General features: G+C 42.3%; 1 protein-coding gene across 1 annotated transcript; it reads left to right on the top strand.

The window, feature by feature from the left end:
* The first annotated feature begins 1,731 nt into the window (after window positions 1-1,731).
* Window positions 1,732-26,617, top strand: kiz (kizuna centrosomal protein). Its single transcript, XM_084676438.1, has 15 exons — window positions 1,732-1,903; window positions 2,628-2,690; window positions 2,906-3,068; window positions 4,486-4,563; window positions 6,248-6,857; window positions 7,023-7,332; window positions 10,174-10,293; window positions 11,103-11,270; window positions 12,848-12,998; window positions 15,278-15,446; window positions 16,065-16,127; window positions 17,596-17,691; window positions 17,974-18,043; window positions 24,619-24,662; window positions 25,390-26,617. The coding sequence occupies exons 1-15, from the start codon at window positions 1,839-1,841 to the stop codon at window positions 25,491-25,493; spliced, it is 2,274 nt and encodes a 757-aa protein (XP_084532564.1). The 5' UTR covers window positions 1,732-1,838; the 3' UTR covers window positions 25,494-26,617.
* Window positions 26,618-27,185: the final 568 nt, after the last annotated feature.

The following is a 27,185-nucleotide window of genomic DNA, read 5'->3' as shown; positions in this document are numbered from 1 at the left end:
AATGAGAGGTAAAAAAATGAAATCAGACCATGAAATCAATTCTACTCACTCAATACAACAGTGTATTCCACCATCAACCTCCTTTACAAGATGTACTGTGTGCGTGGTTGTGTCTGGACCTTGTTTGCCACAAGCTTGCAAGGCAATGTAATGTTTGTGATGAATATTCCTCACAAAAGCAGAGTATTCTAGATCCTTTGACCCCTCCTCATTCAATGTTCCACTCTGTGTAACAGCTCGATTGCGGCCTCGAACCCGCAACACATACTTATCTGCTGAGAAAATGCCTAGACATGAGGTCCTGGAGTTAACACAAGTTCTCAAGTATTTAGCAAGGTTACTCAGCACACAAGCAGGGTTCATTGAACCACCTCTTTCCGATACAGTTCTCAGAACCATTGTTGAATACCATGGTGTAACTGTACAGTTTGTGTACAATGTGCTACCTACCAGGATTATTTTATCAACCTCAGCAGATCGATGTTGTAAGTCTTACTTGCATCTTCCCCAAAGTGGAAGATTCTACTGCAGCTCTGCACAGCCCAAACAAATAGCTCTGCAAAAATATCCTTCATACATGCAGGAGGAAAACAAGGGGATTTATCTCACAACAGCAATCAGCCAAAAGAAAACGACAGCAAAACTCCTCCGTTCAACAGCTAAAGATTTGATGGAGATGGAATTGGGGTGATCGCTTAATTAGGGTATGCATTTGGATGGGCTACCTATACAGCATCTCAGCTGGGAAGATGTGACAGTGTAGCCAAGGCAGAGCAATCTGTGGGAACCTGACATTAGAGAGCTGTCAGTGGTGAACTTTGTAAATGTACTGTGAGATAATAGGATGATACAATGGCCAGACAAATGAATTGGTTTGACAGACTCTGGCTGCAGTCTGATGGTCCAAAGTGGCATGCCAGTTGTTAATTCACAGCTTATCTAATAATAGAAATAATCACTGATATTTAGATCCAGCAGATTCAGTAGACTCGTTAGAAAGCCTTCAAGATAGTGTGTCAGCATCAAATATCTATGGTCAATCTGTGGCAAGTTGATGTTGTTGACTAAATGTTAGTTTTCAATAAATAAAAAATTAATCGTTTTGAATTTCAACCAATGGAAAAAAAAACTGAACCTTGGAAGATATTTTTATCACACCAATGTGACATTGGTGTATTAAATGAATTACATTCTCCATCTCTTTAAAGGCTCAGTTCATTCTCTCACAAATAAATAAAGCCAGTCATTTGAACTGTGTTTTGTGCTATATCTTGTAATCTACAATCTTTACATTGCGTTTAAACTTGAATTGTATTTGTGGAAGTTACCATACCCTGTGCGGTGTTGTTAGTAGGCTACTAAAATAAGCATTTGTAACTGAAACAGCTCATGTTTTTGTTCTGTAAAGGTGTCAAATGCTGGCTACTAACAATTACTGTCCAAAGCGTACAAAGACATTGTATTGTCCTGTAAAGTTTCTCTAACGGTCCCCACATATCTCAGTCTTAACAGACAACACCCTGTCTTTCAGAATTATACTTTAATAAAATGTAATGCACCTGCATGGGCATGCCATTTATAAATACGTGGTTTCTAGGGAGGTCACTTCTATTGTGCGTTATGTGCAAGTTGACAAAGAAGAAGAGAAGATGTTATGTGCACCATCATTGAAGGTTTTAGTTTATTGCGTTATTTCCCCCTCGCCCCACTGTTTACCACAAGGGGGTTATGTGAACTGGTGATCATGGCAACCAACGCAAACACGTTTAAGGAGCGCAAGCTTTTCGCCGGGTCTTTTAAATACCCATCTACACAGAATAACCACAAGGAGGGCAGCCATGGCTTTTTGTGATGGCCTGTATTTTGAAAGAATAGGAGCTATTCAACAAAGCATGCACAAAAGGTAAGTAAAGTTGTTCCCTTTCTGCTGTATTAGAAGGCCTGTTATAAAACCACGATCTATAGTGAGTGACTGCCAGAAGAAGAGGTCTGCTACTCAGCTGTTGGCTGATGACGCTTAGGCTAGCCAATGGCTAGTTAGCTAGCCAGCTAGTTTGATTGCAGAACTGTGTCAATATGTTCTTGTCAGATAGCATATGGCAGCTACGCAAGACATACAACAGCAATAGCCTCTGTGTTGTTAACTTACGGTTGCTTAGTTGTTGATTTGCTGTTTATTCAGCCTGCTAATGTAAGTAAGTTAGAGCTTGCTGTATATCGGAACGCGGTGTTGGGTACTACAGTAGCGATGCTAGCTAGTTAGCTCTAGTAAAAGTGGAAGCCTAGCCTAGCTTCTTTGCACGTTAACGTCAGTTGCCTATTTCTCAAACTATCCCCGTAGCCAATATACTGTCCCTATACAATGAATTGTTTAGTTATTATACCCGTTTAGTATTATTTTAGATAATGTGTTCATTTGGCTGACGTTTTCCCAAAGCGACTTACAAAGGGGGATTCAAACTTATGACCTCTTATTCTGCAGACAAAGTTTCCACTTTACCACTAAACATATTCATTTAAAAATATAGACTTTCATATATTGTAGAACTGTGAAACAACTATAGAATTGTAATCTTGCTAAATTGAATTGAGATGCCTGGTGAAAATTATCCTCAAAATTCTTGCAGGGAGAAGAGGAGACTGGAGTTGGAGAGAGAGTTGTTTACCTATTCTAGATCTGATAAGCGAATGTAAGTTTTCCAGTACCAGACACAGTCTGCAGTGGTACACTATCAAAATACTAAAATTTAATAACATTAGACTTTGCTCATGAAACAATTGGATTACATTGTGTTAATGTGTTTTTATGTCTTTATTTAGGATTGTGTCTCAATTAAAAGTGATGGGCTAGTCTTGTCTTCATTTGAGTAAATGCATTTTAATGGCATACTTTAATTTCCCTTAGCTCTCAGTTAAAGTGTGCCAAACTACATGGTCATCTCAAGGAAATCTGTGAAAGAGAGAGGCAAGCGAAAGTGAGGAACCTGGAGTTACTGAGAGATGTGGAGCGCATTGAGACCAGTATGAAGGACCAGCATCATGACCATAGCTCCCTGCATCAACACAAGGTACCTGCAACACCAAAATGACACCCCCCATCTTTTACTGTAGCGTCAAGTTTGTTACACATTTTCAACATGATTTATTGTCTTTTACAAACCCTAGTCGTGCTGCAGTTAGAATCATCATAAAAAACTGTAGCAGAAACCTGTGGCAGTGTTCTGTTTAGTAATGTGTTGACTCTTCACCGTTCCAGCAATAGGAAACGCTTTAGAAAATATGATAGGCCTTCATGTAGCATCCTTATTCTCAATAGTAGTATTATGCTCTAATTGTCACACTGTAGGGATATTTCCTCTCATTCGCTTGATGTAACAATAGTAAACACTTGAACACTGCAATTTATCACTGCAAGCAAATGAGCAAGAGAGAAAACAATGAGAGAGTCAGATTATCACTTAAAACTCAACGACAGTGCTCAACAGCTTAATATCAAATTAACAAAATTGGTTAATTATAACTCGCTAAATTAATTGCCCAATATTGAGACACTGAAGTACCCCAGAGGTTTATCCCCCCTCCCCCAGCAGTTGCTTTGTTTCCTCTACATGCTTAATGAATCAGACATTTGTTGTCATGTCATTTATTGTTTATAATTTTCTTTCTCAAGGTAAGCTAATGTGATTTTTTGTTTTATCCTCTAGATGAATATCAACATCCTAAAAGTATGGATGTGCCTTTCATGTATGACAGACTTTTGTAACCCTAGTTCGATTATTTAAAATAATCTGAACACCCTATAATAATTCTCTGTGTATTGTATACTATGGTAAATAGGATGCCATCTGTTTATTTAAGGGTCTATTGAAATAGTTGATCTTTATTGACACATACCGTACAGTTATTTTCTAATGATTATAATCATTAGTAACACTGACTTTATCTCCCACTGGAAAATCGGTGCAAATAGATAACGAGTGTGTTTAGCATTTTTGATTAACAGAAGCCTTTTTATGTGGAAATTGGTATTGTTATGAAGAAAAGGCCTTGGCTGTTTGACTTAATCCCTTGCCCTTAACTGCACCATTAGACTGTTTAATTGCAGTTGGGATTAGAGCAGTCAGTCTGGCTACTCAGATAATTGATTAAGAGTGTTGGCAGCCAGTGTAGAGGACACTCACTGGGGAATACCCGTGGTGACTGACGCAAACGTTTTGGACACTTTTGTATTTCCTCCCTCATGTTTGCAGATCATGTTTAACGCAGTATTAATGTTTTAAAGAAACCGTTAGTGTTTACACATGTCTAGATTATGTAAATGACCTGTGAGACATGTCAATTAGCCTAGTCTATTATGGTACCAGTATTGGAAAGCAATTGTTGTAGTAGCATGGGAATTGTATTTCATTATAAGTATATCATACTGCATATTACTTGTGGTTCATTTGTTTTTAGATTAGTAATGTATTGTTGTTGTTTTCCCAGCTTGAATTCTTCAATCAAATTACCAAATGTATGGCTCTAAGGAAAAAGAAAGAACAGCGAAGTGATGAAGAAAATAAGGTAATAAGTGACATCTTGAAATGTCACTCTTAATTAGTAAAACACATTCCAACCCAGTGTTTCTTCACAAACACAAAGCCTTGCTTTTTCTTATAGCTATTGCGGTGTTTCTTTGTCTACTTTTTGTTATTCCCTATTCACAGTGTGATTATTGTTTGAGAGTGCACTAATACCTGACCAACTGTGTTGATATCAAGAAAACCTATCTATACATATATAGCTCTTTGGTAGAATATGGCTTGACAAATTACATTTGGGTCAGTCATGGAAAATAAGTACTTGTATGCCTTTATAATGTTGAATTTCTTTTTTGTTATGTATACAAGTATAATGCAAATCTCAACTATCAAACTGAGTTTTCCACAGTTTAGAACAACAAAGAAAAGTAGACATTATGCAAAGGAAATCTGTGGAGGGGTCTACGTTTAAACTGTGTATCTGTGAAAGCACAGCTGCCTAATCCTGTCTGGTGCATCTGTACAAACGGTGTAGTTCAAGCCCATAGCTGCCTCTCCCTTCACTTAAAGCAGTTAAAGCTCTTTTAGATGAAATGTCTAAGACATCTCATAATAACTTGGAGCATGCTGTCTAGAGCAGTCACTTGTGACTGTGTGCAAAACCCCCCTCAGCTTGGCGATATTGTAATGAGCAAAATGGTACCGTCACTCCATTATGCATACAAGCCATTGCTGGCAGTGTGCATGTCCCTCAGGCTGCAGCATTCATTAAGGGAAGCTTACCGGCCTGAAAGCTGGAGACAGATGATAACGGGATATGATTTTCATATTTAATACATTCCTTGGAAGAGCACGCGCGTGCCGCAGATTGATAGAAGAATCAATTGCTACTTTAGTGAAACACTTTCTACTTTGCCCTGCAGCTACCGATGGAATCACTCAGCCAAGAAATTAACTTTTCCTCTTTTTTACCTACTTTGTGGATCTGCTGGGCGGGCAGCATGGTTTACAGTGAATGTTATTAAGCAGCTAACTGTTTGGTATTTAAGACTCTTATCAGAAAAGAAACAGAAGCCATGCTTTTTGTTATTATGTTTGGGGGAAGGTTTTTTTTCTTCCCTCCCCCTAACAGTGCCATTGCAGACATGAATCACAACTGTCGTAAAGGATTGCTAATAAGATTAAAAGTTAATACATTGATCGCGCAACAATTTTCTGAAAGATGATTTGAAAACAATTCTGACCTTGCCCCAATGAACTGTCAGCATTCCAACAGTACGAAGTGAGACTTTTGAAAACACTCCAGAATAAAGTTCATTCAGATAAAATATTTTGTGACCTCATTTGTGAGGGTCGTACTTGACTGTACTGCTGACAAAAACACGTATAAATGTAATATCCTTATGAAACTAAAACTTAAAGTGAAAACTAGAGTATGGATTCACTGCTTAGGTCATTTCCCATCCATCAACAGAACATTTAGTGGAATATTTTGTTAGCATGTGGGATACATTGAAGTGTACAAACCATTGTTAACATAGATCTCATTGCTCTAAAATCATTTTTGTATCGAGAAGGATCAATGTAAGAGCTTTGTTAATGTAGTACACAATTGCTGTTTATACAACAAACTTGTAAGCTATACCAAGGGGACTTGACAATAAAATGCGTAGCATTGTTTATGATTCACGTCCGTGTTTCATATTTTGCTATATTTATTTTTCCAGGCAGCTTTTTTACAAACACATGAGAAGGGTGAATCTCTGTCTCGCCTGGCTAAGGATTTATACAATCCAGCCGCAGTATTCATGGGTCGCCAGACCTCCGGAGTGACTGCAGCTGAAGATGCCACCACAAGTGTACACTCACGCCAAGCACTGCATCCTTCGCCCAATCGTCGTCTGTGCTCTTCCGAACGCCCGCCAAGTGGCCTTTTGAAGGACTCCAAAGTTTCCGGAGAGGCAACCGCCGACAGCCCAGCGCATTTATCAGATGACATTTCAGGCTCAAACGATTCCCCCGACGGATGTCATTTGAGTGACAAACATGAAAGGATGACGGCGGCAGTTGCATCGGTCTGTTCCTTCACAGCCGGCACCAGCGTGCCTTGTTGTGCTGATCAACAACCTCTGTCACATCCAGCAACCTTGACGAGGCCCTTGAAGAATAGTCTGTCTCCGAGCGGTGCAGGTCCTGCGTGTGAGAGGAATTCATCTGCAGAGTGCAGTCGCTCCAGAGAGGCTGCCCATCACAATGTCATAACGGAGTGTGGGGAGAATGGCCTCCTGAAATCAACACATGGACCCGATTTTAGAAAAGAATCTCAAGATGAGCCAGGTTTGATATGATGTTGTACTGTTCCCGATCCTGGGCTGTGGTTAGTGTACTGTGTTTTTAAGTTTTTGAAATTGTTTTTATGTGGTTTTGAGAACTTTAATTCCAAAGAAGATTTCCAATCTGTCGCACAGTAACTCAAATCATTTTTTACCGTTTGTTTTACAGAGAGAAGTGTGAGCGTGAGCATCCCCAGTTCCAGCGTGGAGCTCTCAGTGACCAGTGGAAGTGACCTCTCCATCTCCCTCACTGAGTCTGAGCTGGCTGAGGTATCCAAGGGTGGGCCCCACCACCCAGACGTCCCTCCTACCAGGAGGACTAAAGGATCATCGGGCCTAGCTGAGAAGAGCAGTTTGCCTGTGGAAAGCGAGCACCACAGCACCAGTTTACACAGTCTGGAATCACTCCACACTGCAGACAGAAAGACTATACCCCAATCAAGTAGTGGATCCACATCTCTAGAAACATCCTCAGGAAGGTAGGCTGTCTCCTATACAGTTTTAAGTGTGAACTCTTTAAAAAGACATTTGCTGCCTTGTGTGTCAAATTCTACCTACATTCATATGTTTATTGTTGAGTTATGCAAACAAAAATAATATTACAGCTAATATCTAGCTGCAGTAGGACTAAAACTCAGATGGTCAGCCATCCTGAAGTTGGCCTTGTGTGATAATGCTACAAGCACCCACGCTCCCCCTCTCACACACCCACCCCCTGTGCCACATCTGCGGCTGACAGAGAGGATCACGGGAGTCACGCTCCACACAACCTCGCTCTTAGTTCTGCTCAGCTGTGGCAACAGTCCACTTTGTAGGGAGGGCTCGAGACCCATGGCAGACATTATTGCCATAATCCAAGATAATGCTGTAACGGAGCAATTTTCTGCTTGAGAGACCTCAGGAAGTCTCCTTGGAGGAGCAAATTTGTGGCTGAATAGAGTGTTCTGGAGGGTGGGCATGTGGACAGCACTTAAAGTACAGCAACAAATCCAATGCATGATGGCCTTGGTGTTGAGGACCCCATTGTTTTGTGGTTTGGATTGTACAGAATGTGAATTTGCCAGAACATGGATACAAAGTAACAGTCATGAACTGAGTATACAATACAGATTTTCACCCTCTCATTTCAGTCCGTGAGCAGGCATAGTGTGCTTGATTTGTTCCAGATACTTGTAATAAGCTAAAAGATAAACATTCTGCTCTCTATATTTCTCATGGTTTTTGCAATGTTCTTTTTTTTTTTTTTTTACCAAATAAGATTTTGTTGGTGACAGGTCTGATGGCTGTCTAGATTGTAGTTTTTTCACCTTGAGATAGATGTGTCCGTTTGTAAGACATACTTTGCTCTTACCCACTATGACCCCATGACAGACAACAGGGAGAATGGGTGTGGTGAGGATTGTGCTGGTATTGTTAACACAGAGCCCTGTGTATGAGGAGAAAACTAAGACTTTTATCTAAAGCCAAAGTCTCCCAGCCTCTCTAACGTCAAGGTTAGAGTTTATATCACTCTTCCCATTTAGCTCACAAGCTGGGCAAAGAAGCCAGGGCAATTCATTAGATTATCCCATTATATTTTCCTTGCAGTGTGTCAGGGTGAGGGAGTGAAGGACAGCAACAACCCCCAGGTTTCTTTAGTGTTCATAATAATGGGCCCATAGTGTTTCTCTCTCAAACAAGGATTTAGTTTTTCCCCATAAAGTGTGGCTGCCCAACATTTTTTCACATACTGTAAAGACTAACAAGGGTGTGTTATATACTGCATAGCCTTGTTTAATGTATGGCGGTTAGGCCTGTTGTCATGAATAGCCCCATGAATAACTTATATTCACCATCAACGATGGAGGCTACACCATACTTTTGGCTGATAATAATTTTGAATTGGTTGTGGATTATATAATTACTATTCCTATTAATATAGAAGCGTTTATCTCCCTGTGCTTCTGAAAACAGCTGAAAAGAATATTTCCTTACTTTGTCATAATATCTTGAAATGATAAGGTTATACATTATTTTCTTTAAGAAGGGTGTTGCACCCTGAAAACAACCACAGGTATCCTTAAATAAGAGTTTTTCTCCACCCAGCCCCTGCAATGAGCTTTTAGATCTGTGATACAGTATATTTTCCCAGTACCCTTGGTATATATTGTGTGTGATGAAATGCCCTGACACCAATCATTCCTGTGAGACTATTACATGTGGGAAATCACCCAGAAGGCTCCATTGAACATGGTTTTGGTGTAATATTGCCAAAGAGGCTGACCTGGTCCTTGCTCGCAATCTATACACTGCTAATGATATCGAGATGTGGCTACTCTCTCTCACACACCTTCTCTCTCTCACACTCTTTCACTCTCACATTTACCGCAACACGAAAAGTGAGGTTGGAGACCTTACAGCGAATCCCTACAACAATACAAAGGTCTGTGACATACACAACAAATTCCCCCCCCCAAAGGTCCCCCTTTGAAGAGCACTGACAAATAAAGTGGAGAGAAAGATGATGACTATTTCAAGGCCCACGCTTTCGGGAGGGGGGTGGCGAACGCAGAGCTTTTGCCCATGCTACTTCAGTTGTATTGAAGAGGACTTAGCCCAGATGGATTGTGCACTACAGAATGTCATGGATATAATTCAAGCTTCCAGCTTAATCAGAATGTTACCAGGAAACAACCTGCAAAAGAGAAGGAGCAATTGTTTGCTGACCCTTAACCCTGAAACCCATTATGGATTGTCATAAATTCTTTTTGCCCCTTTTATGTTTGGGGGGCTCAGGATCTCAACTGGGCCTTTCTGGGGAATTCAATGAAGGCCACCCAGAGCTTAATGCTCCAGAAAGAAATGGATTTCTAAAATCCACATGCATTAGGCATCCATCACTTATTTTTGGTACGCACTCCTTACAGAACCAGATTAAAGTGAAAATCTCCCACCAAAAACCATAAAAATATCGTCTTGGGGATTTCTTTTGGTTAAGGGGTTGAGAATTTTGTTTGTCCTTGAAGCTGGTGGAATGAATACATTTTTATATGAAGGTCTTCTTTTAAAGACATCTTTTTTTTTGGACCTCATTGTACCCCATTCACAGCTCATACACAATTTACCAAGGAGTCCATCACTCCATATAAATGGACAGTTAATTGAAAGGTTGTGGCCCTAGCTGTGACCACATCACTGTTGTGGTCTGACTTCAGGAACAGACCTTGAGGACCCCAGTGGAATCAAATGACCTGGAAGGACTACGACAAATATCGATCTGCTCGTCTCAGCCATTTTCTTTCTCTTTGAGTCTCTAATGCTGTAGCATTGTGTTTTTTCAGGCTCTCCCTGGAAGGACTCTTTCATCTGTTGGAGAGCATTGAAGGACGGCTCCGTGGGGAGCAAACTAATATCTACTCAGTCTCGACACTTGGAGAGAGGAAACGCAACATGCTGATCAGGTGAACTGTTGCTCATAATTAGCCTAATCAAAATGTATATTAGTTTTAGCCCGAGTTTTGTTGCAATTGTATTCTATTACCATCAAGTAGTGTTGGTGGATTTGGAAGGAAATGTATTGTCCTACCGCCAAGGGCTTTCACTTTATATCAAGTGTCATCATTTGGCTCCCAACCACACTCTCACAGACACATCTTGGTTTCCAAGGGGTTTTCAAACACACTGGAGTGTCATAGTAACCACATTAAGCAGCTGAATGATGTGCCGGGACTATTGGATGTCAGGGAGAAGCAGTGAATGTAGGAAGCGGCCATTGTAGTTTACTCAGAGTTGTCATCAGAAAAGAAATGATTAGGAAACAAATGTGATAGAATCTGAATGGCTTTAAAGAAGCTACTGCCTCTTGTCCAATTATCCTTCAAAACAATTGGAGCATAAAAGGGGCAGGCTAAAGGATGCCACCTAAAGCAAGACTCTGGGGGGACCCCCTGCTGTGACCTTGGACTGTAAATGGGTTATATGTGTACTGTAGCTTAAATGTGAGACTCTCACATATAGGCTCTCAGAGCTTGTGTTTGTGTACTGTACATTAAGTGATTGTGTGTGAGATTCCAACTGCTGAGCGTTTGTGTGTGTGTGTGTGCTTGTGTGTGTTTGTGTGCATGCGACGCGTGGGTGTGTGTTGCATGCCCGAGTGTGTATGCGCCTGTGTGTGTGTGTGTGTGTGTGTGCCCCCCACACCCCTGACCTGCAGGGCTGAGCCCCAGGCACCCTGGCGGTGATAGCTCACTGCTCTCTATATATTGGGCAGCCTCTGTAACACCAGGGCAGCGGGCTTGAATGGAGAGGACCTTGAAGCATGTGGAGCTGTCGTCCTTCATCAGCTTCAGAGGTTGTCATGCAGCACGTCAAAGGGCTGCCTGTTACCGGAGGAGATAGTTAGAGCTCATGGCTCCAACGCAGAAGCCTGGCACATAAGGTAAGGAAGGATTTCTGTGAAGGCACCATCCAAGATGAGACTGTTTGATGTCAGGCGTTTTGAATTGAGGGTTTGGGTGTAGGTGGATGGGGGGGTGGGAAGGTGCTGATGTTATGTGTTCTGTTTGTAATACTGACCAGGAAAGAGGTGATTTGATTTCATGGGCGTTATTTTTTATTTTGATTTCATGGACGTTATTTCATACAGTAGGCCTGTCTATGTATCAACTGTCTGTTAAAAGTATAGCCTTTTTTCACAGACATTAGTTGTATTTGTTTAAGTTTTCAAGATATTTGAGCATTTAAGATGGAAGGCGTGTGTGTAAGTGTGTAGGTGTGTGTATGTGAAGTGTGCACACATAGAAATGGCCAACTCCTGCTCTTGTCATAAATGGGAACGGTAACAGAGTCATTCAAAACCGAGATATCAGCGCTCTACCAGTGACAGAGTTCAATAGACCAATCTCTCCATTCCAAATAAAAAGTGTACACATTATTAAAGATGAATTCCACTTTTCAGACAAAGAGTAGATTAGATGTTTTTTTTTTTTCTTTCTTGACAGTTTGACTAGAGAACACTGGCAAACACTGGCAAAGGGGCATACACTCGGGGAGATTGAATGGAATGGCTATGTTCGTGTCACAGTCCTTCACAAAATGTAAAGGTCATTCTGCAAACCTTCAGTGGTGTTGCTAGCTGTGTGAATGTCATGAGCAAATTAAATGCCCCTATCTGTGACTTCCATTTCTTTTGATAATGAGTAGGCACACTTTGAGCCAAAGCTCTGCTCTGCCTCAATACTTCATTGATTTTTGGGAGACCTTTTCCTCTAGCGTGTTCTCAGACTAAAGAAAACCATTCTAAGATGTCATTTATACCCCACTGGCTCACTGAGGAGCCTATTGGTTGTTTCACCTTTTTGCTGTATCCTTGGGTTCTCTTTTGTTAAATAAGTTCCATGTTTTCTTTTTCTTGAATGAAAGGAGTTCTTACTCACTGTAAACTCCAACAATTCAATTCAATAACTATGCATCAAGTATGTATTTTTTTGCATCAAAGCACCTCTGCAAAATGTTAGAATGTGTGACCACAGTTCATACTTACAGTTCAAATTAATTTTGAAGTAGATGTTTTTTTTCATTTTTTCATTGTATTTCACTTCCATTTGAAAACCTTTCACTCTACCTTCAAAGGAATGAGAAAAACATTTCTTAAATTCAGTGTGTACTGTACACCTTCCATTCATCCCGCCTCTCCATCTTTCTCTCATGGTTGGGCCCCTCCCTCCCTCCCTCCCTCCCTCCCTCCCTCCCTCCCTCCCTCCCTCCCTCCCTCCCTCCCTCCCTCCCTCCCTCCCTCCCTCCCTCCCTCCCTCCCTCCCTCCCTCCCTCCCTCCCTCCCTCCCTCCCTCCCTCCCTCCCTCCCTCCCTCCCTCCCTCCCTCCCTCCCTCCCTCCCTCCCTCCCTCCCTCCCTCCCTCCCTCCCTCCCTCCCTCCCTCCCTCCCTCCCTCCCTGCCTGCCTGCCTGCCTGCCTGCCTGCCTGCCTGCCTGCCTGCCTGCCTCCCTCCCTCCCTCAGCTCCAGTCTCCCCCATGATGCTGCTCCACTGTGGGATCGCTGGTTCAAGCACGCCCTCCTGCTCAAGGACCAGCGTGTGCTCAGCACAGAACGCCTGGTCCAGCTGTTCACCCCAGTGCTGCTGCCGCACCACGCCTCCTACAGCCACCAGGTAGACTAGCACCCCACCTCCACATGCACCCACACTGGAGGGGCTCGTTCTTTTTAAAGGGATAGTTCACTCTAAATTTATGCAATCCTTTTTTTGCTTCACTTTTGCTGTAGAGGATTGCCTTTCTCGGAGGATTGTAGGGCGACAGTTTTGCGTAAACTGTTCCGTTCAATTAAAGGGGGACCTTTTCTCTTCATGATACACTAGGTCAATAATTACAACCATTCAGAAGGGAGTAGTTATTACCCAGAGGCACTCTCTTTCTCTTTGTCTACACTTTGAGGTGTGGATCTTTGCTTACTCATCAGATTACTCCATGAGCTGACCTTGACCAAAGGGAAACATTGACCCAGGCATTAATTGTAAATAACAGGCTCTGCCCCAGCTCCTTTCATCCCATGGCTTATTCTCCTGAAAAACACAGGCATTTAATTTGTTATTAGCTGGAGTATTGCCGTGGCCCAGGCCTGCGTGAATGAGGAAGCCATTTAGACCTTCTTCACAACAGCGGCAGGAGTCTTTGAAATTCCCTCCTCATTGACCTTGCTGCAGAGTATGCCCAATTAAACTGGGGAGGAAATTACAGTGAATATTCACATGGCCCACTTACGCCCCAAAGGTGATGGAAAGAGTAAGGTCCCCTATTGAAACCAATCTTCCATCCTATCTCGTTGCCTTTGTGTCCAGGTCCATTTTAAAAAGGGTTGCATGCAACCACATTAAAAATCGAATTTGAAAACATACAATATCAGTCCATCTATTAACAATCAATGGAGGGCCCAAAGTATGTGCTCCTTACAATAAAGGAGGCTTATTTATTTATTTCTCCCCCAATAGCTAATCTGCATTATACCTCGATGCAATTTTCTGAAAAGGCCTGCTAGCGTTTTAGCTGTGCTTCATGTGGCTGGGAGATGTGACCACGACATCCCTGACGCAAGTGAGAGAGGTAGAGAGAGGTTGTAGAGGCTCTTGAAAATATGAACCGACAAAGGGACGAGAGGTGCCGCCATCCTGATCATCGTGTCCAAGTACATCAGGAAGAGCTTGAGTGTAACCTCTCCCTCTCTCTATTTCAGTTTCTCTCTCCTTTTCTTTACCTCTCTCTCTCCTCTTTACTCTCTCTCTGCCTCATAACAGTGTATTCTCCATCGTTGTCACACACACACACACAAGAGCAAACAGGGTTTCCATTCACGTCTTGCGGCACAGCTCCAGCCACTCGGTGACAAACAGGAGCATGCAGCTCGCATGCACGCTCTCAAAGAGGCCCTTTGAATATTCAAGTACCAACAGTCGCGTTCATTGATATTTAAAAGACAGTGTCTGTGAGAGCACTCTGGACCATGGGACATTTTACTATAGTATAGCATATACTGTGTTTGAAAGCCCTATCAGAAACAAGGATCCAGACAGTTTTTTGCTCCATACTAAGACCCAGGAGATCAGATTCATGTTTGTTTTCAGTCCCTTTCCTCTCTGGTGACATGAAAGCACATACACACTGTCAATCTCTTTCCAGTGACCTGCTGATAACAACTCACATTGTACCACACACTTAAAGTTAATGTGTGTTTCTTAAATCTTCCTGATCAGCCCCTTCATATTAGTCCTCATTAAAAGTTGCTAACAGCCATCTGAGGCTGAGAGAAGGGCTTTGATGACAGGAGAGCAAGGAAGAGAGACAGAGGCCTAGCTCTCAGATGACGATGGCTGGGTTTGATATGTGGAGAGAGTGTGTGTGTGTGTGTGTGTGGGGGGGGAGCGTGTGTGGGAGGTGTCTGTGTGTGGAGGGATCTCCCTGCTTCTCATCACACACCACAGCTCTTCTTAATTGTGTATCCTCATCTCCCCCGAGATTAAGGAGTGGAGAGGGAGGCAGAGAGGCAGATTCCTCTCAATCCTCTCACACAGGAGATAGCAGCCAACGTGTTGCACATTAACGCCAGGATGATTGCATTCTTTAGACGCTTGTCTAATCTCATGCATGAGAAGAGTGAGAGAGCCAGGGTTTTTTGTGTGTGTGTGAAATAGAGGGAAAGAAGGAGAGAAAAAAAAAACATTTGAGAGAAAGAGAGTGAGTGAGAGAATTAATCTCTTGGTTAAATGAGAATTTGAAGTAACTTTTTTCCCCCTGCCAAGCGTTTGAAGCGTGCTGCGCTCTGTAGAGCAGCCAGGGCTAGGGTAAATGACTTACCTAATCTCTACGAGTTCAATTTGACGCTCCTTTCACAATATGGATTAATTAGACAGTGGTTTTAATTTGTGCTCGCACACAGGCCAAAGTGTTGCTGAGGACACTTCTCTCCCGGTCAAGTGAGGATGAGGAGGGCCCTACGGAGAAGAGCGAGTCATCTTCCTGCGGCCTGCCTTCCCTCCTGGATGACAGTGGAAAGGCGCAAACCGTGGGGCCAGCCCAGGAGCATCGGAATGCCGACATGATACAAGGTCATATCCCCCCCACCCCCTATTTGTCTTGTCTATCACATCGTCAGGTGAAGAGAAATTATAGCAGACTCCAGCTTGTAGGGTGCGGTGATGCTGGGAAAGACAGGGAGACTATACATGAGAGAGGTATCAAGGCAGTATGTACCCCCAAGATCTCCCAGTGTGGATCCACAGCTAAGATGGCAAAGCTACTTCATATAAGCTTTAAGCTGTTTAAGCACACAAAGGGGGAAATGTTTTCTTCAGGATATGTTTTCACACTAGGACTATGACAGCGACAATGTAGCTAGTCTACCCAATTGTCCAGAAGGGGGCAGGTAAGTAATTTTGCTGTGATAGGTGGTGACATCAACTCGTTCTTGGGAGTAGCAATTTTTCTGGAGGTATGAGCAAATCGCCGCGCAGAAACCAAATTTGCCCCCTCTATCATGAAAGAAATCACTTTCCCCTTGGGCCTTCTTTCTCCCCCCTGAATCCCCCACCACCCCAGTCTTCATAGGGCCCTCTATTCAGAGAGGAAGAAAGCCCATGTGAGCCCCCACCCTCTCTACCCCCTCCCCCTTTCCAGCCTTCCCCTCCTGGCTCTGAGCCTCACTGTGGGCTTCTCTTTTCTTACAGGAGTACAAAGTGGTGAAGAGGACAGCCAGGACGAAAGCCCTGTGGAAAGTATTCCTATTAGAGGTAAAAAGGCAGCACCAAGGCCTGGCATTCACACTTCTTGTGTGTCGTTTGTTTTCCTCCCACGGGCAGCCGATAATGGGTTCTTTTAAATGGATGGCCCGGCTAGGATGATCAAGGTGAGCGCAGGGTCAGAGTCCCACCTGAAGAGCCGCGCTAGTTCCTCTAATTATCCTGGAGTAAAACACTGGCATGTTTTCAGCAAGTCAGAGGACAAGGGAGAAATTGATTATTTGCAGGGGGGCCCCCCGTTATAATGCGGGGGCCCGGTTTAATTGTAAGGATACCGGGGGTACAGAGAGAGATCTGTCATTGGCTCTCATTATCTTCTAAACAATGCTCCGGCGAGGTGGACTTGAAAAGACTAGATGTGAAGGCATCCTGAAAGCACCCAGGGTAGCCAGTCCAGACTACCACAGCTCACAAATGTAAAACGATACATTATTAAACTTGGCGAATCGTGTTTCATACTGGGCTTTTGATGTAGTAGCATCCCCCTAGGTGCTGCACGACAACAAAAATGAGTCTGGCCTCGCTTCGCTACTAATCAAAAGGGAAACACTGAAGGAGCTATGAAAACAAGGTCCTGGAAACGGGACTGAAGCTGGGAACTTCAGCAAGTGATATATATCTCTGTTAGCACATACTGGAGATAGGAACTCCTAGTAATTAGTTACATGTGTGTGCCTAGAAGCCCACTGTGACATGCTTTTAATAGATCAACACTCGCAAAAAAAAGCCCTTTAATCAAAACCAGTTAAATGGATGGATTTACAGAAACATTTTATATAGGTTTTAATGAGTGGCATACAACGAGGGGGGATTTTTTTTTAAACCAAAATGGGTCTGATCGAAGCAACATCAACCATAACAGGCTCGTTACTTATTTCATGTTTCCCATCTTTTCTTGTTGTTACATTTACATTTTGGAGAATAATCAAACATTACCCAGTCCTTTGTACCACCAGATATGGATTTTGATAGACCACTGTATGCGCGTGAGGACAGCATTGCCCCCTTCACACAACTGTCCATTTACGCTATCTACATCTGTTCTATTGATTTCTCCCCCGGTCTGTGTGTTAGTCCTCAAACCTGATACCTACTCCACAGTGTAGGAAAGGTCCCGACAAGTGCTTTTACGACAGAAAATCAATCACTGTCGTCCTAGTAGGGGTGCTAGCCAACGCGATACCCAGATAATGTCTGTAGGTGATTATAGTCTGGTGGAAACTGTTGGTCCCCTCTGCTGGTGTAGACCCAAGGCTTAAATCAACAGCTTAGTGATGTTGTCACCCACTCTGTCCATCCCAAGACCCAAAGACTGAGCCACCAGAGCGTGTTGTTTCATCAAATAGAGAGCCTCTGAAAGTTGGAAACCTGGGTCTTAAGCAAATATTTGACTGGCCAATTTTGTGTGTGTGTGTGTGTGTGTGTGTGTGTGTGTGTGCGTTTCTTTTTTTGTGAACAGAGACAAAAGCATATCAGCTGCTTAAACAATCGGCTACACAGGAGAAGTTGAAAAGCTCTGGAGGAGACGAGGAGGAGGAGGGGGGGGGTCTGTCAGGTAGGGAGAGACACCACCACCCCTTCAGCCAGTCAGATGGCCAGCTAGCTACTGAAGCCTAACCATTGGTCAACACTGGCCATATGTCAAACCATCCCATAAAGAAAGCCTTTTAACAAAGACCACATTTCTCATGTCAGTAGCCTGTTTGAAAGAGAGCAAAAGGGCACAGCTTTTGGTTTCACCAATCCATTTGTATCACCATGAATATCCAACATTAGATTATCTCCTAATAAGATTCACCACATTCACCATTTTCATCTGTCTTGTTTGCTCTTTAAGGAAGAAACGATGGCTATGAAGAGGACCGGGGGAGGGCTGAGCCCTCCTCACATCAAGACCCTTACCCCTGGTAAGAACATTGTTGTTATTCACAGGGGCCACAGGAAATAGGCCACCAGACAGCAAAGTGCTTGATGTACATTTGCATGTCGCTCTCATAATTCCCAGTTCATTTCCATAAGATCAAGGGGATGCCACCCATTAACTCGTGCACCAAAACAAAAGGTCCTAAAAAACCTCTCGATCAGGGTTCATCGGGTTTAAAGAGGAAATAAACCACGTAAACAGTTGCCAGACAAAACCAATCAAACTCCAAAATCTTAGTTTGGTGGGTCTGTGCTAAGTGTGCAAACACATACAAGTCAAGAAGAGAATTCAAGACAACTGTTATGGGAGCTGAACTCTCAAGTATGAGCGACGACGAAGCGTCTGCTCATTTGTAGTCCTCGAATCACATTTAAGCCGCTCAAATCAGAGCACTAAGTGTCTGCTGGAAGGGGAAAAAAGAACATCGGACAGTAAATAACCGCAGTGCGCTAACGCCCGTTTCCTACATTTGAATATCAACACGACTTCATCAGATGTGCAATTGCACGGCTCGGGGTCCTCAGAGCACCTCTTCACCAGGAGCCCATTTAGGGAGCAGTAATGGTTGGGTAAACGTTATGAGGAATAATCTTCTCTGATTTCATGTGATTATGGTGCACCATGCTGACACAAGGGCCTGAAGTCTACATCTCCCTGGCCAGGCCAGCAGGCTCTCCCAGTCTCCCTATTAGTCCAGGGAAGGGCATAATGGCCTGGCTCCATTGAAGTTGTACTGGCTGCCTCTGCTAGCCTCCCGATGACCACCCCTCTTTAATAAACATGAGCCAATTTCGGCTCCAGAGACTCTCACTTCGGCCCAGTCTCCCTGTCATTAATGCACGTGGGAAGTCTAGAGCTGAGGTGATAAAACCGAACCGGGATGGGAAAAAAGAAGAAAAAAAAACCTAAGGAGACAAAGAGTGAACTCTGATGAGCCACCGGTCATGTACACAAACCCAAATGGGACTAATGAGTAGTTTTGCATGCTTAACACTCTTAATAATCTTGCTGGGTAGGAGGAAGCTGTTGCACAGGAAGGTTAAGAGCTGGTCACTGTCATCCCTCATCCTGGTCTTCTGTTGTTCTCTTTTTCTTCTTTTTTTCCTGGATGCTTGTTTAAGCATTCTACTTATGACAGTCTCTTCTTGCGCTTTATTGCGTCTACAAGTGGTCTGAAAGGCCTGCACTTGAACACAAGCATAACACTGCCGCATGCTCTGCCCCGTTTCACTTTTTCTCCCTTGCCTCTCTTTAGGTCTCTCTGTGTTTCTCTCCTCTCTCTCACTATATATGTATCTTTCTTTTCTCTAACACATCCTCGCCTTCTGCCTCTCCTCCCTCTCTAGTTGTCCTTCCCGCTTGGTAATTATTTGCTTTATTTTGTCAGTGAGCTGATGAGTGACATCAAAAGGGGTTGTGCTGGACTTGAAATACAAAAATGTCTTCTCCTCTGTTGTCTTAGACAATAATTATGATTTGCCAGTTAAGCCTGAACTACAGGCGAGGGATTGTAGTTTAAAGCAGAGGCTTTGGTGCAAAAAATGCATTTATAGCCCTTTGTGTCGTTCCTCATTATGTGTGGGCCCGATTCATTAAGTAATTGGTTTGCAGTTGTTTACATGAGTATTAAGGCCCTCTATTCAGGGGCCTTTGAGAGATACATTGTGCAAATGTTGCATGTTATGAATGCAGAATGAGAGGCGGGGGGCCAGGCCTATTGGCCAAACACTGCACTCGGCTGAAAAGCAACAGAAAAGCACAGGGAGCTGCTTTGCATAGCAATGACTCGGCCTTAATAAGCTTTACAGATTAAATACATGCAGTCTATACAAGATGCAAAGAGATACTCTTAACACATTTATATGTGCTCATTTCACTATTATGGCCTCACAGAGAATTGGGGTCTTTCATATTCCTTTTTTCTGTCTCTGTCCGTCTCTCTCTCTCCCTCTCTTTCTCTCCCACAGTGTTTTCAGCTTGATGCTTCATAGAATTTGCCGTTTATTGTATTATAAATCACCAGGAGAAGTAGACAGATCTGCAACTGTTTATTAAGGATTCATCCATTAGAAATCTTTTGCTGCCTTTGTAAGTGCCAAAGCAAAATCACTTCGTGGTTGAGTGGAAATGAAAGGAATAATACACGAAGGAGTGAGTCTTAATAAGCAGCTGCACTCCATGTAAAGACCACTTGTTCCCCTTTGTCCAAGGGTGCATGCCACTGCTTCCTCTTGTGGAAAGAATCATTGTACTTTTTTTTTTCTCCTTCTTTTATTCTTTCTCTCTTTTTTTTCTTACTGTAGGCATTTCAGATTGAGCTTCTCTCAAGTTTTTATTTTTGTTCCACACATAACACAACAGATCTCTCCAGTCATCAGTCAAAGTGCAGTGTTTGGCGTGCCTCGTCCCTGCTTGACAAAAACCTTGACTTGACAATTAGTGTTTGCGGCTTTTCCTTGGACTACAGGATGTGTACGGGCATTTGCCCCCAATCACTCCCTGCCAGAGTGTCATAATCAGAAGTTGGCCCGCTCTGTAGTCGAGGGGAGGCAGGGGGAGGCGATGTGTGTGGCATCTCTCACAGCACAGATAAAGAGGGAGGAAGAGGGATGGATGGAGAGCTGGAGGTAGAGAGGAGAAGGAGGTAGGTAGGTAGACATTTTTGTTCAGCCAGTGGAATCAAATGTAGAAAAATATTGTTGGCATAAAGACTGCAGGTCAAACGGAGATACATGAGACTGGACCTTTTGTTTTACCCAGCAAAGCGATCTCACCCAGGCACACACATTCCCCCCTCTCGCCCTTCTCCCTCACGTTAGCCACGACCTCGTCACTTAGATTCGGGAGGATCATCCAGCGGTTATCTGCAGTGTCGGTGAGCCTCCTCTTACTCCTTCAGTGGGGTCCAGGGCTTGGTTTAGGGCTGGGACACAGACTGGAGCAGACTCCTAGACAGGGAGGCGAAGGCAGCATTTAGAGGCACCAGCCAGAGGAGGTCACTCTCCTGTTCTGGCTCCTCTCCGTCTCCATCATTAGCCTTCCGCTAAGAGGAGAGTTCACTGGCTCTCCTCACTGGAGACACTGCCTCCGTGGTTATCCTAGACACAGTTTCATACTCTTTCCCAAATGTTTTGCTTGGAATTGCATTGCACATTATTTTTGTGTAATTTATTTTGTAAATATTGTTTGTAAGTATTGTGTATTTATTTGAATAATTGTGTTGAATAATATTTAGAATGCATAATCTGAAGTATATATTGTCCTAAATTGCATGGAATTAAGTTGTCTCGATTTTAGTCTCTATGTTGAATCAGTGCATGCATTGCATTTCAGAATGAGCGAATCAGCTGTCAGCAAATGGACTAGTGCTTGCTTGCATGTCAGTGGCTCTTTATTTTCCACGGCTGCAGTACCCCTCCATGAGCAGCAGAGAGCACTCACATGTTAGAGAGCACCAAGTGGAAATGATGGCCGCCCAGGGTTGCTGCTACCCCCCCCCCCCCCCCCCCCCCCAAGTGCTACATCCTGGTACGATCCAGGGCTGTTTGAAATGTCTAAACAGAGCCTAAACAATGTTACTGTGGGTCAGAGCACGGACGGGAGTAGGAGTTGATGGGGATGATGAGGTGATGGGTCTCCCTTTACCTTTAGACAAGCGCCGCTGTGCTAGAGTGCCTGTGCTATTAGCATTTATGTGTGGGTGGCAGCCCAGAGCTTAAAAAAGATAGGGTAAATAAAGGTAGCATATTTTACCGATCATCTGTGCACAGTCTGTATGAAATGCCGAGGTAAGCATTATTGTTCATACAGAATCAACATTGTACTTTGTTGGTTTTTCATGATTCATGTACAGGACAGAAGTTTTTATCCACTTTTACCTTTTTTATGATCTGCCTGATAAGAACACTAGATGCTGTAATGTCAGCAAGTGTGTTTGCTTGTCACAGGAACCTATTATATACAGTATATTAAGAATACAGGTATTCAATATTTTATTTTTATTTTAGTCTGTTCATAGATAGCAACCCACACGCATGAATAATTAACATGAAGGTAAAAATGTATAAGCTCCTGCACCCAAATCTCATTGTAATGTAAATATATGATCAACAGACAATGATCAAAACAATAATGCACCAATCTCAAAAGAGGACATGGCATATTGTAAACAATCATAAAAGCTATGAGACAGAGAGGGAGAAGGTTGCTCCAAAGGGGACATTTCAATAGGTGTAATTTGCATCATTTTTCACATTACATTCACCTTCGTCTGCTGGGGGCATGCCAAACAGAGGGCGGCCCAGTCTTCCATATTCAGATCATTGCCTCAATTAAGGGAAAACTCAACCGAAGATGAACCGGCATAAATGTTTATGGAAATGGAATATTAGATTGGAGGGGTCAACGCCAGGCTGTGCTTTCTATGGTAATAGCCCAGTCTTGAAATCAGCCTTGTCCTCATCTGAAGTGGAACAGCTGATAGACGGTTCCCATACAGAGGAAAGTAAGAGAAAAGAAAAGCCTATTTTACTCCCTGATACCGCAGTCATTATTGTGACAGGGGAAACAAAGACATAGTTTTGTATTGATTATTTCAGTCTGTTTGTTTTTTCCTTTATTGTCTTTCTTGTTTCTGGCTCTTTGGATATGTTGCCCTGGCTTACTTTGTTTCCCTTGGATTAGCAAGGTAGTTCACTTCTTGTTATGAGAATGATTGTGTGTGATGTAGAGCCCAAGGATGTCATCATCTTGCATCTAACTTAGAGCTATGGTAATATACTCCGCCACAGCCTAGAATTACATTTAAGGCTTACCTCACACTATAACTAGAGTTGGTTCCCTGAACATTATTTTATGTTTTTAAAGAAAATGTGAAGCAAAAACCTATTTTAATTGCCTTGAAAGTACTTCATAGCTGCACTTGCCAAAATTACTACTTGACCATGTTAGTAATAATCATCTGTGCAAAATGACACTTTACCCTGCCTTTCTCGACTAAAGCAACCTTGTAGTAAACGGCAAATAAAACATTTGGGGTGAATAGTTGATTTTAAATGTTCACACTATAAAGCACACCACGTTTAAGGTTATCACTAGCTACCTTTTAAATGAAAGTGCCTGATAAAAAGCAAACCGACCAAACAGAAGAAGCTGTGTGTCAGTAGGACACACGTGCATGGTGCTCTTTCAGAAGCACACCGACAGGCTGATTATTTGTGATTGCGTCCTTGTACTGTTGTCCCCCGTTTCCACTGTGTTGACCTTGCTTGTCTTTGCCCAGCTCTTATTTTGATTTGCCCACTTTCCGTGCCAGAGGTTTACAGATGTGGTCTGTGTGTCCTTTTGCATGCATCCTCCATCGTTGCCATTATTATACAGCAAAACATGTAGGACCGGGTGAGTGTGTGAGATAAAGCTGTAATGTTTATGGCTCCTGTGTCATTTGATGCTCCTATGGCAAAGTAATCTACTAACAGTCATGGTAATAAATGATAGTTTTATTTTCCCCACAACTTGTTGAGGGATGTGACAGGGCTATATTTCAATAGGATCAGAGTCAATGCAATTTGGTATTACATGTGCACAGACTACAGACCATGACATTTATTAGCCCATGGCTTATCTAAAATCAGGTTATATGAATCAGGACAATTGTAAGGATGGCAATCAAGCTAGTCAGGGGTTTGAATAGAGAATAACACATAGATGTTGATTGAGAAACACATGATGATATGGTTACTCATCTGGTGAGAACAATACTTTTAGACAAATGTTCTGTATGGATATACGATAACCTGAGAGATGATGATTGGTGTGGGGATGGGATGGGGGGGTACATTGTGGGCCTTTGAATAGGTCCTGTGATGATGTAAATTGAAGAGGAGGCCTTTAAAAGTGGAACGGGGGCTTATTGCATATGCATCGAGGCAGATCAAAGCCTTTTCGGGGGTCACACATTTACATAGCCATATCACTGGCGCTATGGGAACCCAGTAACCCTGTTCCTGGACCACTTCTAAATAAAGAGGGCCTTGTGGAAGTCCTTCAGCGCGATTAGAACAGGAGTCAAGGTAGTTTCCTTTGGTGTTCTCTCCCTCTAAAATGGGCTTAGCTAGCAAATCTCTCCCCTTGAAGATGGGAGAGGTATCCCAACAACATGCGTGTTATGCACACATTTTGGCTAGAACATTGGTAAAGAGGTCTAAAGGTGCATGCTGTGCATTTTACGGTGTTTCTGTACAGCTAACACAAATCTAATTGTGATCGCTTTGGTTTCTTCATCTACATGGTATTCATATAATCCCTGGGTCATCTTTCCAAAAGGCCATGGTCAGTAACTCGTTTTATAATTCCGGTGTAAGTTGTTAAGACACTACTTTTATCTGAATTCCAAGAAATCATTTAATTCATTTCCTGTAATCTATACAAGTATTTTAATACTGTCTCTAAATGCTTTTTCCACAATTTCTTAGATTGGTCTTTGGCCTGTTCATCTTGTATAGAACTTGGAAGTATCAAAGAAAACACTTTTATTGTCTGTATTCTTTATATTCCCAGGAAAGGAAAAATTAATCAGAAAGTCCCAGCTGTGCAGTCAAAAGGTGAGTAAATCTTTTTGGGGGGGTTACAATTTATTGTTGAAAACTCAAAATGTACTGAGAGATTCAATGGAGAACTGTTGTTGGCGGCATTATTACTGTGTCAATCCCCCTCTGATTGTTACCATATCACTGTTGTAGACCGGTACCCCCTCATAATGGTTAGCTGTGTGAAATGTTTGGTTAAGTTGTGTGAACTGGGCATATAAGATAATAATAATTCAACCATAATTGTACAATATCAAACCCCTATTGCATGTAAATATGAATATATATGGTTACTGGACTGTAGTCAAGGATGAGGCAGACAGCATGATAGTGAGCTGATATTATCATATAGGCTATGGGCTGATGATAACCCTGTGCCACGGACTGGTTAGGCTAGTTCCCGTTTCTAATGAGAAAATAATCAATAACTACATCTTATCTCAGTCTTTTACACTAATATACCATCTACTATTGGCAACTCGTTTGTTGTTTTTGAAGCGGTCCCATAACATAGCAAGCAGAGCCAAAGATGTCTGTACAGTGTACATTAAGGCCAAGGGTAGCAATGGATGAGAAGGCTTTAAATTGCAAAGGACTACAGGTTTAGGATTTAAAGTAACAGGTGTGTCAGGTTCAAGAGCTTGCCATAAATTAAGCCACTGGCAAAATTACTAATAAAATGTGATAATTTTAAATGTACTTAGTTTACCTTAGTTCTAAACTATTCTTGTTCTGTCATCAGCTTTTTGGGGAGAATCAGATGACAGCAACTCAGAGATCGAAGCTGCGCTACGCCCTCAACCCTTTGACACAAACAATGATGACTCTGAAGACTTCTACGACTAAATATGTTCTTACATCACCATTCACCAAGCGTAAAAAGTGGGTGTAAATAATGTCTTCCTGCTCTGTGTTAAAACCTTCCCATCTGATTATATAGTCTAGGCATATGCATGCTGTATCATAAGAACAAATAATATAGTTGAAACCTTTTACTGCCACTAAAGTATGTGAAGAGTTTTCCAACACACTGATGTTAACCCTGCTTCAGTCTCTCTATCTGAACGACTCTCACACCTCATAATAACAGCTTGAAATAGATTAAACAGATCTTTTAAAGCGATTTGTTTGCAGTAGGCTGTAAATCATGTATTTTGAATGCTGCAAGCATCTCCGAGTGGTCTGCATCTAGCATGCTTGAGTGTAGTGATGTGAGTCACCTGTGAAATGACAAAGACAATGGCCACTCTGGATGCTACCACATGAACTGTGAACCCACTGAAGAGGCTTGTATCCCAGGACAAGACAGAGCCTACCATCAAGCTCTGAATGGAAATACCGAAGAAAAAAAAACAGTGGACAAAAGGCCTGGGACGATAGTTTTGGAGCCGATTTATTGGCATCAAGAAATGTTTTGCTCCGGTTTTATTTGAACATGCTCTTAGGTATCCCTTGCCTGTAATAGAGTAATGTTGATATAAAGATGTCTTACATAAGTATAAAAACCAGGTCTAAAGTTTTACGAAAAAATTTCACTAACTCGCTACATATTTAGCTTCTTAATAGCCATTTTATTGTTTAGGTCCCAATCTTGATTCACATCAAGTTCATCACGTCTGTAGCAATCTACTGCAAAGCCTACATTCCACAAAAGAGTGTAATATTGGAGAAGCTCTGGCGTTCAGTTCATCAGTATGATTCCATTAGTCAGCTTTTAGGTGACTTTATATGCCTGAACCTTCTAAAGTAGGACTCAACACTCATTATCACTAATGGTTGCAGCCAGCCCTGACCTACCACAGAAAGGGAATGTGTTGGAATTATTTGGAGTTTGCTAAAAGGCTTCCCTAACATAATATCTATGTTAAGGAGCATGTCAACAGACACTTGTGTGTGACAGATGGCTTAGAGGAGAAGTGGAGTTACATTGTACTGGCGAGTAACAACACAATAAACATTTTTTAAGAGAACTTTTTTCCCCAGATGGACTCGTTTCTGAGAGGCAATGATTATATTCAGCATTTAGTACATGACATTCACCACATTCCATCAGTCTGTGTATTCTGAGCAAAATTCTTTCATTTATGTTTCACTTTATTACAAGACTTTATTAAGTTAAGTTACAATACAGTAGATTTCCACTTAATCTTACTGATGTAGCAAGGAACACCTCAGCAGGTCCAACAGGTGGAGTTGCATGTTATACATGGGTTATTGGTCCATCATTGTACTATATATGTAATAGAAATTAAATGTAATATAATACATCCCAAAATGTATACTGTGAGTTCTGTTACAAAAGTGTATGTTTAGAGCATAAATAAATACAATTATAAAATTACTCAAAGGGAAGGTGTTCTCTCTGCAAACAATACATGACTGACCATACGAAATATGTTTCTTCAATGCGATGGTTGATGAGAATGTGTATTACTTCCCTTGTTTCCTCATATGAAGGTTTAACCCAACTTCTATTTGCCTTTAATTCAGAAAGGCAAATAGAAGGTAAGGTTACTTTTGGAGGGGTTGTAAAAAAGT

This window comes from Hypomesus nipponensis, chromosome 3 (genome assembly GCF_054491055.1).
Source record: "Hypomesus nipponensis isolate SF chromosome 3, ASM5449105v1, whole genome shotgun sequence".
In the NCBI taxonomy this organism is placed as follows: Eukaryota; Metazoa; Chordata; class Actinopteri; order Osmeriformes; family Osmeridae; genus Hypomesus; species Hypomesus nipponensis.
The sequence above is the reverse complement of the archived record's forward strand: the minus strand, read 5'-3'. Positions and strand labels throughout refer to the sequence as shown.